We start from the raw sequence: 13,831 nt of genomic DNA on the forward strand, positions 1-13,831 counted from the left end.
GCCATTTGCTTCTGCTTTCCTCCCTCCCACCTCAGCCCCTCCTTCCACTCCCCATCCCCCATCCTTCCAGGGGCAGCTGCCTGGTCACACCTGGGGCAGGCTCCCCACTTTTTCCTTGATACTTGCCCCTATTCCCACCTCAGTGACTGCACTTTCTCGTCCGCTAGGGGGTCCCCTGGAAGAATCACCCCCACATTTTCTCAAAGGATATTGTGCTGCACTAATTACCAGGCTTTTTAATTTTTTAATGTGATGTCTACTTAAGCAGAGCAGTCACCTCCCTAGAAAAAGGTGTCTGGGGATAAGCCTGGGTTTTCTTGCGCACAGAGCTACCTGTTAAAGGCACACACTGGAGAAGATGTTCAGTTATCTGCTGGAACATGAGGAAGCTACGGCGGGCATTGAAAGGAAGCAACCTGATTAAAATGAGATTTGGATGTAAAGAACTTTGATATATGTATTTGCCTAAGCAAACGGCATTTTTCATTCCCCATTCTGAAGGCCGTAACTGTTTCTTTTGTCTCTTGGCCTTTTACTTTCCTACAATAGGCAGTGATGAGAAGGAAGTTAATTGGCTTTGAACTATAAATTTAAGCCTTTAAACTCCCATTACAGTGCCATTAGCAACATTAAAGACCAGCGGGGCCTCTTGTCCGCATTCCTGAAGGACAGCCACCCATTAGCAAGTACAGAGCCTCTTTCTGGAATGTTCTAGAAGGTATCTGAGTACATGCCTCACTTTCTTCCCAAGCAGCAGCTCTCAAACCACAAAGGGGGTGCACTGAGGCTGCAGCCAGAACTGTTTCCTCCCTTCTCTCCAGGGGGCCGTGTGGGCCTGTGTGGGCCTGTATGGGCCCAGGGAAGAGGATGGTAAGAAAGTTTCACATTAGTTCTTTTTCTTTTTCTTTTTAAATATATTTTTATTGATATCAGAGAGGAAGGGAGAGGGAGAAAGAGATGGAAACATCAGTGATGAGAGAGAATCATGGATCGGCTGCCTCCTGCACACCCCACACTGGGGATCGAGCCCGCAACCCGGAATCGATCATGACCTCCTGGTTCATAGGTCAACGCTCAACTGCTGAACCATGCCAGTCGGACTCACATTAGTTCTTTTTAGATATTGGTCAATTTTGGACATTAAATGGAGGACCCCAAAATTTCAACAGCATTTTAAATCCTAGTTCCCATTTTTTCTTACTGAAATCCCTCCATCTGAAGGTGACACGGATTTGTAACATATGCCTGAGCGCCATGCCGTCACTTGGCGGGGCTGCAAGAACAGGGGTGACATTCGTTCAGGCCACCCCCACGCGGCCTGCGGGGATGCCAATGTGGCTCTGCAGTTTTCAGCCGGATAATGGCAGAAGCAGCCGGGATCCTGTCTGTGAAAACAGCCCAAAGAATCAGAGAGAAGACGCGATTGCGTACACACCTGTGGAGAGTTATGTGCTGCTCCAGCACACTTTCTATGACACTACAAAACCGTGTTTAAACTTTACATTTTTTTGTTAATCCTCCTCCGAGAATATTTTTTCCACTGATGTTTAGATAGAGTAGAAGGGAAGGGGGGAGGCAGAGAGAGAGAGAAACATCGATGTGAGAGAGACACATCGATTGGTTGCCCTCTAGGGGCCGTAGATAGAGCCTGCAACCAAGGTACGTGCCCTTGACCAGAATCAAACCCAGGACCCTTCAGTCCATGGGCCAACGCTCCAACCGCTGAGCAAAACCAGCTAAGGCTAAACATTACATTTTCCTGTCATCTTTAGTAGCCTCAAAATGCTTTCCTATATATATGATCACATTGTATGTATGGCCTTGCCCTGACATTCTGGATAATAAGGGCCCGTTTTTATTTGCTCAGCCACACACACAAATAATTCTGGGAACACACACACACACACACACACACACACACACACACGGAGGCCCCGCCTGACCACCTGACCACAGCGGGTTGTGATGTACATTTCACTGTCACCTCCTTTACACTTCACTCACCCGAGCTCAGAAAACAGTTTTGCTGTGGCTTCATGCTTGTGTATTGTTAATCCAGTCTCCACACAAAAAGCACTTGGAACGGATCTGTCCACAAGTTACCCGAATGGATTGTACAAACGCAAATAATGCTTTTCCTCTCCTCTTGCTCTGCACCCCAACACCCCCACCCCACCCCCATTTGGCTTGATCTTAGCCCCCACGACCGCCTAAGATTGCAGCTGGGGAGCTGTCACCCAAGTTCTCCCTGCCAGGTCATGGGGGACGGGGCTGGGAGGGTACAGTGGGGTGAGGATCTGTTATCGCAGATCCCTGACAAGGCGAGGTCTGGAATTCTCACAGAAGGAGAGTTTGGGAAAGTGATACACATTGGGTCCAGGAGGGACAGAGAAATCATTGCTTCGGGTCTCATCTTGCTCAAGGTTGTGTTTGCTCGAAGACCTGCCATGTCCTCCTGCGGGTTTTGCCCTATGGCCCTAGCAGGGATGGAAGAGGAGCCCCAAGTCTTCCTTGTTAGCTCTCCCACGGGCTGGCATCCTAGTTCACGAGGCACTTCCTCATGCCTTGAGGTGGCCAGTGGGCGCAGAGAGGAGGGAGGACGCACAGAGGAGGGAGGACGCACAGAGGGAATGGGAACTCGAGGAAGAACGTGGAGCCGTCCACTCACAGCCTTCCCATCGCTGGACAGGTTTCCACGCACACGGCGGGGCCTGGGACCCTGCCTGCAACTCCCACGCTGCAGCCACGCCAGCCCCGTGTGCCGCAGGAATGCATAGGACCATCCTGTTCTGTCAGTCCTCCCTGGTCATCTCATGGCTGTCCCGGAGCCACACCATGTCCCCAAACACAGGGCTCTGCGCAGTACACCAGGGACCCACATCACCCCCACAGTGGAAAAGCCACAGTTCCTCCTATGGGCTGTGAGTCACAGAAACCATAATGTCAATTTATAAACTAAAGATTGCCTCTCGTCAGATGCATCTTCACTCGAGCCCTTAGAAAAAATGTTTTCTGGCACAGACAGCTAACATTAACACGTCTTAAACCCAAAAGGAGCCAGTAGTAGACTTCAGCGTTATGCGTGTGTGTACTCTGGGCGCAGAGAAAGACGTATTTTATACGTAGCCTCATTCCTACGACCTCCAGGGTCAGGAGTTAACAAACCCTGGGAAAACAGTCTTTCATGAAAGAAGAGAAAAAAAATCCCATGCAGTATTCTGTTTTCCTATTAAAATGAGGGGAACAAAGGAGTCATCAGAACTACAATTTATGGGCGAGGATGCAGACATCCATCTGCTTTGACTGAAAAAATCATCCTGCAGCTGTTGCCTCTCGTGAATCTGCCATTTTCCTGTTGAGTAACTTCAGTGGCATCGCCATCCAGGCTCCGTGCCCTGGTGCCGCAGCACATACACGATACAGTTATTGCATTGATCCTGAGACACCGATTATTTCCGTGCAGATGAGAGAGCTCCGCATGAAGGCTGTTTTTCTGGAGGTGAATGTTTGAATACTAAGTGTTGGTCTTAATACTAAATGTTGGTTTTGTTCCCCCAGGTTCACAGCAAACAGGATTCCTTAATGCGATTAAGGACAGTCCCGCCAGATATCCTTTGTGGGTGTGGTGTGTGAAAGGCTCAGGCGTTACGCGTTGGACCGACCTCCTCGGTTACCCTTCACCCCGTGCCTTGGCTTGTCTTCCCGGCAATCGTATTCTTTTTGTCCCGTAAAGCTCCCGGAGAACTCCCTGACGTCCACCTGCATGAGGAATGGCGTCCGAATGCTCCAGCTCCGAGTGGCGCATTGCGCCCAGTTTTGGTTGACGTGCTCTTTAGCTAGAAAGCAAGTGTGCATCTTGCTCACCCCAGGAACCCCCACGATTGGGTTACATCAGGTTGGTTTGGGGAAAAGTGAGGCTGCAAGCTACAAACGGGCTTCGTTCTGATCAGCGGGTGGTCCCTGCAGCATCTTTATGGGTGTCCCTGTGGGCGGCCACCAGAGGGGACCCTGTGAGCCTCTGTCTGGATTCTGTCTGGGGTCAGTTTGGCCTTCCTCTGGGCCATACAGATGACCCGTATGTACTTTCAGAAACGGAACACCTTTCACAGCCCTGGCTGGACCAAAGATGGTCACTCCCAAGTCATGTGGGTGAGTCCCATCCTCTCAGTATATATGGGCATGTACCATAGTATTTTCAACTTCGTGAAAGGCAGATGTTCACCCATTAAGTTCCTGCGTGGGCTCCCACTCTCCTGTCCACTGAGGTTTTCCACTCACTGGTGTGGCCCCCGCCAGCCAGCCCACTGACCGCTCCGTCTGGGCCCAGGTAACTAGGTGGCCTGGACTTGAACTCCCCGATATTCCCAGGAGTCTTCATCTCGTGGTAGAGAATTCTTAAGAAAAGAACTTTACTGAGATGACGTACACATCACCTGCATACGTCTCAGTCTGGGGCAGACTGACGTCAGTGACAGGGACTCCTCACTGTGGGGGAGACTGAGGGAGCTCAGCTGCTCCGCTCCCGGGGCCTTCGGGCTGCCCGCTGCTCCATGTGGTTGTCGTGGGCATCTGCAGACACACCCCCCCACTGAGCAGCGCAGCTGTGTGGCTGGGCTTGTTGGGAGGGGTGTGTGCCGTCCACTGCACACCTCCCCACCCAGGGAGGATCTCACCACCTCACCGTCCTGGGGTGAGTCGTAAGGAAAGACCGGTAGCAAGTCCTAGACGGGTAACAGCTTTACCTCCTGCTCCATCACAGCCAGTTATGAGGTTCGCTCATTTCTTCAAACCCTTTTGTGTCTCAGTTCTTTGCTTTAGGCTTTGCTTTAAGCCCCTAAATGTGTGGCTGCGTCCCTACAGAATCTTTATGGGTGTCTCTGTGGGCGGCCACCAGAGGGGACCCCGTGAGCCTCTGTCTGGATTCTGTCTGGGGTGAGTTTGGCCTTCCTCTGGGCCGTACAGATGACCCGTATGTACTTTACCTCCTGCTCCATCACAGCCAGTTACGAGGTTCGCTCATTTCTTCAAACCCTTTTGTGTCTCAGTTCTTTGCTTTAGGCTTTGCTTGAAGCCCCTAAATGTGTGGCTGTTGGTTACAGTGGTCAACCACTCCGTACTAGACAGTGCTACGCCAACAAAATCAACTCTTTGGGATGTATGTGTGCATGCCCGGTGCCAAAGCATTGCTCACGTGCGTGCGAGGAGTGATCGCAAGGAGGCGCCTGCTGCGGCGGGCAGCTCTGCCAGGCCTCCCGCCAGAGCTCACGTCTGCTGCTCACGGTCTGGCTGTGCTCAGAGCCTGCAGAGTCCAGTGCAGTGCGTGCCCCACGAGGGGAAGAGGCAGATGCTGCAGACGGAAGGAAGGAAGGAAAGAGTGGCGATGTATCGGCCGACTTTGCTGCAGAAACTATTCACGTGGGGTGTGGGGGAGGGAATGCTCCTATTTGGTCCAGAGCAAAATTTTAGCTTATTTTCTCTCGGAAGATCATTCTCAGGCGGAGGTGAAGAGCTTCCCCATGGCCCGGTGTGAAAACTCACAGAACCTCAGCCACTGTCTTTCCGGTGTTGCCACATCGCACTTCGGACCCTCCCCTCAGCCTGATGCCGTCCCTCGAGGCTGTTTCCTAAGCCGGGCCTCACCTTCAGGAGCCTGGTGGCCTCGACCTGCCCTGAGTGCATGACAGGCCCCTCGCAGCACTGCTGGCTGTGTGAGCTTCCTGTGGCTGCGGTAACAGAGCCACAGTTTCGAGGCTTAAGCAGCATGAATGTATTGTCACACAGCCCTGCAGGTCAGAGTCCAGTGGGCTCGGCTGGATCCTGCTCCGGGTCCCACAGGCTGAAATCCAGGTGTTGTCCAACCTGGACTCTTACCTGAAGGCCCTGGGAGCGTCTCTCCCAGACTCACGCGGGGGCTGGCTGAATTGCTGGGGAACAGGACAGGTCCCCATTCCTTGATGCATTCCCTGACTCACGGCTCCTTTTCTCTGCAAAGCCAGCAACAGCGGATCAGGTCCCTCTCACACCTTGAATCTCTCCTTCCTTCCCTTCTGCTATCGCTCTGACCTCAGCCAGAACCTCCCTGCCTTTGCAGACGGGCCCCGCCCTCATCATTCTGGGTAACCTCCCATCTCAAGGTCCATACCTACAATCCACGAACCCCCTTTTGACTGGTAGGTAATGTGTTCTCAGGTGCCAGGGATTGGGCATCCTTGGGGAGGCCCTTGTTCTGTCTGCCCCTCAGGCCTTCATGCAGCTGACTAGGTGCCCGGTCACTTCTGAGTCTACATCGCTGACCTCCCTCCCCTGTTCTGCCCTTTCTGTTAATTCAGGAGAGACAGGATGAGAGACAAAAAAGGATGGGTAAAAATGTATGTTTATACACACAGACACATAAGAAGATGATAGATAGATAGATAGATAGATAGATAGATAGATAGATAGATAGATAGATCTATCTTCCCTTCCCTGAGTTCAAGTTGAAAATGGTAACAGAGGCCCCATGAAGACTGAACCAGCACAGTTTACAGGGATTATTATCCTTGTAGCTTTGCTCCTGCTGATTCGGTCCCACTGGTTTTGTGGCATCTCCTGACCCACTGTCATGCTGGGCTCCTGCCTGGAAAAATGTGACCTAACACCGAAGCCAAAATATCCCAGGCAGCTCCTCAGCCAACACAAAAGAGTCTGACAAAACCCCCATCGCTCTCCCAGAGAAAATGAGAGGCGAGAGCGAGGGTCAGGCAAATTCGACGGCAGAGCTGCCCGTGCCCGAGGGGCAGAGCAGGAGGGTGAGTGGTCTGGGCGCCGCTCCCAGCCCTCGTCTTCCTTATTCTTTCTGGAAGCAGAGGAGGATTTCAGGAGCATGTCCATGTTTAAAAGTGAGGGGCTGGGCTTTTTCATTAAAAAGCCCTCTAATATTTCATGTGTGTCACCAACCCCTGTCCCCCGGGCAGTGGTGACTGACAACGGCCCCCTGTCCTGGCGGTTGTTTCCTGTGGAAATACTTGCTTTGGAGGAGAATGCCCCTGTGTGTGGAGTGACGCTGTTGAGAAGTGGTGAGTTGTGTTGCTGCCTCATGAAAGTGTATTCCAGAAGAGCATGCTTTAGTTCTACCGGGTCGTGATGTGCTTAGAAGAACACGAAGTCCTGCTCATTAGTGAGGATGTACGTGTGATGGGTAGGACGGACCCTCCGGGGCCGCTGGTCAGTGTGTCTTTGTTGGTGGCCTTGGGAGGTTCTCTCTCCCCCAGAAGTCTGGGAGACCACGTTCTAGCTGTTTCACCGTGAACTGCTCTGTGAGCTCTTCTAAGAGGCTTGAGGACTCTGAGCCTCAGCTTCCAGTCTGTAAGATGAAAGGGTTAGAACAAACCAGGACATCTTCCCGTGGGGTCAGTGTGTGTCCGTGGACCTGCGTCGGGGGAGTTTGTAAGCCGCCTGAAGTTATAAGAAAAATGCGTTTGTTGTTTGTGTGCATTTTTTCTGAGTTGGCACGTTTCCTCTCATTTCTCTTTTTTTAAAAATCAGTCCATGGGTTTTTATACATTTCAGAGAAATTCATATCATTCTTATTCTGGCATAGACAGCGTCTGTGAGGGTCAGGGAGCAGGTGTGTCGTCAGGTGTCGGTGCCGCAGTCAGGGTGAGTGTGCGGGGCCGGCTCCTGCAGAGGCCGCCGGTTCAGGACCCTGACAGGGACTCCCCAGCAGAGGGGGGACGGGGAGCCGAAGCCGCCTGCCCCAGCAAGAACGAAGAGAGGAGCCAGCCCACAGGGCGTCGCACTAGAGGAGCCACACCCAGGGTTCAAAGCCTAGCTCTGCTGTTGCTTAACCAAATTCTTAACTGCTTCCTGCCTCAGTTTCCCTCGGTGTCAGGTGGGAATTGTGCTGCTCACTGGGTTGATCTGAGGGTTAAGTGCGTCCCTGTGAGGCCTTTGGCCGGCACCTGGCACGTGACCGTGATGCCAGCCATGGGCAGGAAAGGTGGTGATTTCCCTTCAGAGCAGCTGTGGGAGGAGCTGGAGGGGGCCGCGGTCTACACCCCACCTTGCATCGTGTCATTTTGACACCGCAGTGAGCTGATGGGGAGACTGCCTTCTGCTATTTATAAAACGTTTCTAAGGCACGAGATACTAATATAGAAAGCTGCATATTTTGTTGTTGCGCTAAACCTTTAAAGTTCCACATCCACCGGAAAACAGTGCCTGCCTGTGGGGTGGCGATAGAGGCGACTTTGCAAAGGGACAGGATCTGGGCGGCAGCCACCCTCGCCGCTGTCCCTCACCCCCACTCGAAGTTTCCCATGGTTCGCACACAGGAATGTTGTGTGTATTGGGCATGGCCGTCGGCCGCCCTGGAAGTAAACTTCTGGGGACACGGAGCACTTCTGAGGTCAGCTCGTCACGTGTTGTTCGGTGAAAAGTCTTTGCTTCCTTTTTTTATTCTCTCTTTTCCACCCGTGACCATTTCTTGGCTGGTTTCATGTGTCTGTCTCTTGGCTTTACCGCCAGCCTCTGCAAATTCCTTGCCAGCGTCACCTCCCTGGACACCCAGTTTCCCGGCTGCCGGCCCCTGGCCTCCTCGCTGTCCCTGGCGTCCACTCCGCCTCTGCTTTCACACATGGGGGCATGGCTCCCAGCAGGCTGCCCCTCAGCCTGCCCCTCTTGGGTGTCCGATGGGGTTAGAAGAGGCACCTGCGAGAGTGACCTGTCGGAAGGCAGTGAGAATGAGACCATCTTCGGCACATAGGCCACTGTCCACGTGTCCCCAGGTGCACACCAGACCTCCCACCGTAACCATTTGCCACCGAGGCAGCCCTGGGAGAAAGGAAGGGGTTGCCGGGCTGCCCAGGGAAAAGCAGACAAACATGGATGGGGAGGGGTCCACCTCTCTGCATCTCTCTATTCCCCCGCTGACCCTCCTACCTGTGCATGTTTACGCCTTACCAGCCACGTCTATCTGCTTTTCCAAAACACCACCTGGGTTTTCCTCTCCTCCTTCCTCCGTGAGGGCAGCGGGGCCACCGGGACATCGTGTGCTGGCAGTCTAGACTCCAGAGGACCCGCCTGTCCCCCTCGGCCAGCCCGCCCGGGGACACTCCCCCCGAAAGGTCCTCCTGACTCAGGGCTGCCTCTCTGTGAACTCCCAGCTTCGAGGTTCAGACCTTGGAGAAGGGAAGCGCTGTCCACCTCTCGGAGCAGCCCAGCGGCGTGTCCTGATGCTGACAGTGGGTTAGCAGGCTGGACCCCTCATTTCTCCTGTTCCCCAGGCAGCCCGTCCCTGGCGGGCACGCAGTCACTGTGACGTGGCAGATCATGGCGCTGTCCTGGGGAGTGTATGCATGTCTCTGGTCTAAAGGGGAATTACCTCCAATCCTGAAGAAAATCAGTGGTTCTGTCACAGTACGACCTGTGGCTTCCACATGTGGGAGCATCAGGAAGCCTGAGTATTTCTTTTCTCTGGCCTGTGATTCATTATTGGGGATGCATGGTACAGACTGAAACTCCCAGGCCTGTGAGAATTATTTTTCCCCCGAGAAACATCTGTATCTTGTAAATAGAATTTTATAAACATTTGTGGGACAGAAAAATCCTCTAGTCTTTTCACGTTGCCCCACCCTTGGCGATGATCTGTTCTGTTGAAGAACACAGCCTCCTCCTGCTGTGGCTGTAACACCTGCGGATCTGCCCGTCACCCAACACCGGTGAGCCTCCAGGGCTCCCAGCCTTCTGTGTCAGGCCTGGCTGAGGGGCGGGGGGAGCGTCCCCAAATAAAGTGACCCTCACCCCGAGCCAGTCTGCGAAATGCCCCCGCTGGTTGAGAAGCCCACGCACAGGTGGGAGCAGGCAGCACCCAGGTGTGGGAGGGCTGCCCAGGGAGAGAGCCCTGAGGACAACCCCACCCGGTACAGCCACCCATGGTCACCCCGAGACAAGTCCCCCACAGCCTCGCCCTCAGGTCAGGGAGAAACCTGTTGGCACCACAGCCCTCGGCGCTCAGTAGCCAAAATGAGAGTCTGTGCTTGAAGTGATGTTCAATGTGGAGTTCTTCCCTCGAAGGCGAAGGCGGGGGCCGCTGCCAGCTCCAGCCGCTCGCTTTCCGGTGCAGCTGTCGGTGGCTTCACAGTGTGAGTCACCAGGAAAAGGCGAGGAGGTCAGGCAGGGAGGACAGTCCGAGGCCGTGGAGAAGGCAGCAGGTCGCGTGCAGGGAGCCCATCCGTCATTTACTGTGCAGGCGGCGGGAGAATGTGGGGGAGGGCCTGTCCCAGGTGCCCCTCCAGGTAGGGAGCTCACCAGGGGAGGCTAGATAGACGCTCGAGGCCTAAGTGAGTGTCCGTGGTGTCCCGTCCACGCCTCCAGCCACTGCAGCCCCCGGGCACTCGAGAGCTCCATCCCCCAGTTCCCGTCCTTGACTCGGTCACCGTGCTGGAGGCCGTGGTGTGCTTCTTCTCCGTCTGGTCCATCGTCGGGCTCCTGGGGTTCCACACGTATCTCATCAGCTCCAACCAGACGACCAATGAAGACGTGAGTTCCTTCAACGCGGGGCTGGCGCTGTGCTTTTGTGTTCGGGAACCAAGGTGGTGGGGAGGGGGCCGGGAGGGAAAGAAGAGGTTAGGAGCCAGGGTCTGTCCTGTTCCTCTTCAGTGGTTATGTGAGCCCCTCGCCACCAAGCCCAAGGAGAGACGGGCCAGGTGGCATCGCAGGTGAACGTGGGGCCTGCCTCCTAGCTAACGTCTCCACGTCAGCTCTGGGGATTGGCCAGACCCAAAGTTTAACCTTTGCGCAGGGTTACCTGCCTCTACTTCATGCGGATGGAGAGGGGGCAGCAAAACAAGACACGTTCTGTTGGAAAATGCTTCTTCATTTTCCTCTCTGCTCTAAGTATCAGTCCATGTCTCTGAATCGCTCCACTTGCCGTAGAGGCTCGAGAAAACCAGCACCGATGAGATGCAAGAATATGAACAGTTATTTAATTTGGTAACTGTGACTATTAGAATCTGCACAGTTACTTTGGCAACACCTTGAGCCCAAATTCAGACGGGCTCTAAACTGGCAATCAGGGGCCACGGTACCCCTCCCGCTGCCGTTCACTTGGTGGCTATTTTAGCACTGAATGTGAGCGTGACCGGATCGCGTGGCTCATGTGAGCGGCCTCTGGCGATACGTAGCAGAAATAAGAGCTCGTCCCCAGAGAATACGTTCTCCCTAATCTGACCTGCTGTTTGGGGGTATTCCCAAGTTGGGCACAAATGCCAGTTTCCCTTGAGAGCAGCATCTCCATCCCCCTGCCGAAGACGGAGGGAAGATGATTTGCGTTCCCATGGACTTCTCGTGGTCTAGTCGCTCAAACTGTGGCATTGGTGTGAAGGATGCTGTGTTACTGTCTTCTTTCAGATTAAAGGATCTTGGTCAAATAAAAGAGGTAAAGAAAATTACAACCCCTACAGCTACGGAAACATCTTCACGAACTGCTGTGTTGCGCTGTGTGGGCCCGTCTCTCCAAGGTGAGGTTCAGAAAGCAGGGTGCTCCTCACCAGACTCCGAAAACACACGCCTTAGCACACGCCCTAGAACATGCCTTAGCACACACCCTAGCACAAGCCCTAGAACACGCCTTAGCACACGCCCTAGCACAGGCCCTAGAACACGCCTTAGCACACGCCCTAGAACACGCCTAAGATGAGGGAGCACAGGCCCCACTGGGGAAGAGATGTGGCCGCTGCGGGTGGATTAGGCCACACCGTCCTCTGGTGCCACGGGGGCACGGCCTCAGTGAAATAGAGACCTGGCTGTTTGTTGTGTTGCACTTGACACCTTCTTGGTTCTTCCAATGAATTTGTGTCAGGTTTGGGGAAAATCCCCTCAGGGTCAAATAGGGAAACTGAGGCATGTGACCTCATGAATTATTGTTGTGGGTCAGTGGGGAGCAGGGAGCTGTCAGCACAGCAAGGGAACCAGGACACGATGCAGGAAGCAATTAGAAAACCTCTAGAACTGAGTTAAGAGTGAGCTGTATAGAAGGTCAGTGCCAAAATAGTTAGAGGCCGATGCGTGCGGCCTGAAGCAGTGGCGGTTGTGGTGATGATATAACAATGACGTTAACAGTGGCAGTAGCTGTGTGCCCAGGACCGTGCACTGGAGTTGCCTCTAAGACATTCCTACGCGGTGTGACAATGTGCTCATGGGGGGTGGGGGGGGGGGGGTTCCCGTTTCCCAGGGACAGCTGCAGACCCACACTCAGCTCCCTGCACAGAAAGAGGGACCCCCCAAGTAGAAATAAACAGTGTTGATGGCGTCTTCAGCTTTCTACTCACTCTCCTCCTGTTCTGCTGTGTTCTCTCTTGTAGCCTCATTGACAGAAGAGGGTACGTCCAGCCTGACACGCCTCAGCCAGCCGCGCCCTCCAACGGGCTGGCCACGTACGGAGCCACCGCCTCGCAGAGCGACATGGTAGGAGCTGCCTGCAGGGCAACACCCTGGAAGGGTTCTCTTACGCTTCTGTGCTCGCTAACCCAGTTACACCAGGCGCCCCTAGACCAGGCGCTCCTAAACTGGGCACCCCTAGACTGGGCGCCCCTAGACCAGGCGCACCTTCAAAGCTTCCTGGACACCAGGGACTGGGGGGCTTGGGCAAGGGGAAGGGGTTGTGGCCGCCGAGTGACAGGTGTGTTAGGGGTTGTGAAGGAGAAGGACACACAACATCTCTTCCAGAAACAGCTTGTGGCACCTGGTGATGGAAAGTCCCCTTGCACAGGCCACAGTGTCATTGGGGGACGGGATCCAGCTGCCCTCGGCAGGGCTGGGTGGCTGGAGGGCGCCCAGGCCCCATTCTGTCCCTCTGCTCAGTCTGTTCTGATCCCACCCCCCTTTAGTGTGCCATGGATGGCACTGCCAGTTCCTCACTTTCAGCCAAATCTTAGACTTGAGTGCGAATAATCAGACCAGAGTTCATTCTCTCCCAGCGAAGGCTGAGGGAGTCTCTCCAAGGGGCTGCAGGTGTGGCCGCGCATGGAAAGGCGGGCTTTGTTTCTGGGTGGCAGACTTGGGGGCAGGGCGGGGGGGCTTTCTGCGGGCACCGGGAATCCCAGCTTTATCTGGACCAGATTCCCTGAAGAAGTTCCGTGTTTCTGAAAGGGACCGGGCATGGGGCCTCGTGACGCTGTTGCCCTCCGTGGCCCTGAGTCACCCACAGCAGAGCTCCCGTGATTGACAGGCCTTTCCAGGCCTGAGGCCCCTGGGCCCTGGCTTCTGAGCACAGAGAACTGGGAGGGGAAGGCGCAGCCTCCGGCCACTGGGGCTCAGGGAGACGCTCGGCCCGTGGCCTCCGTCCACTGTGTATACAGACAGGGAGGCAAGGCCCAGCCCCAGCAGCCTTGCTAGGTTTGTTTGTCGGGAGTGGTGTTTCGTTTGTGTTGTGTTGTTTTGCTTTGCTTTGCTTTGCTAATGATTCCTCTTCTTTGGAAGAAAGTGTGTACACATCAGTCCTTGCCACGCCCCCCCATGCGATCCAGGACATTTTGTTCTGTCTGCACTCGCCCACACAAGTGGCCCTTAGGAACGACACTGTCAGAGAGAAACGTTAAAATCGCAGGGGTCACTCTGGAGCCGGTATACAGCACCGCCCTGGACCGGAAGTTCCAGCCGTGACAGACGGGTGTGCAGCGACATCCTCCCAGTGCCAGACACAGGCTTAAACAGGCCTTCCCTCGGCCCCCCTCAAAGCCGGGAGGGGGACTACATGTGTGAAGAGCCAGAGGGTTGTCACTTACTAGAGGAGTGACCTTGACAAGTCACTTAACCTCTCAGAATTTTCGTCCAGGGGACTATTTCATCCAGG

At 54.4% G+C, this 13,831-nt stretch overlaps 1 protein-coding gene across 1 annotated transcript in view; it reads left to right on the top strand.

The window, feature by feature from the left end:
- ZDHHC14 (zinc finger, DHHC-type containing 14) overlaps positions 1-13,204 on the top strand; it is a 183,956-nt gene extending 170,752 nt beyond the window's left edge. The window contains exons 5-9 of the mRNA XM_014545040.1: positions 3,559-3,607; positions 10,416-10,518; positions 11,389-11,498; positions 12,342-12,658; positions 13,098-13,204. Coding sequence (XP_014400526.1) covers positions 3,559-3,607; positions 10,416-10,518; positions 11,389-11,498; positions 12,342-12,658; positions 13,098-13,204 — 686 coding nt within the window. The remainder of the gene's footprint in view (positions 1-3,558; positions 3,608-10,415; positions 10,519-11,388; positions 11,499-12,341; positions 12,659-13,097) is intronic.
- Positions 13,205-13,831: the final 627 nt, after the last annotated feature.

This window comes from Myotis brandtii, unplaced genomic scaffold (genome assembly GCF_000412655.1).
Source record: "Myotis brandtii unplaced genomic scaffold, ASM41265v1 scaffold395, whole genome shotgun sequence".
In the NCBI taxonomy this organism is placed as follows: Eukaryota; Metazoa; Chordata; class Mammalia; order Chiroptera; family Vespertilionidae; genus Myotis; species Myotis brandtii.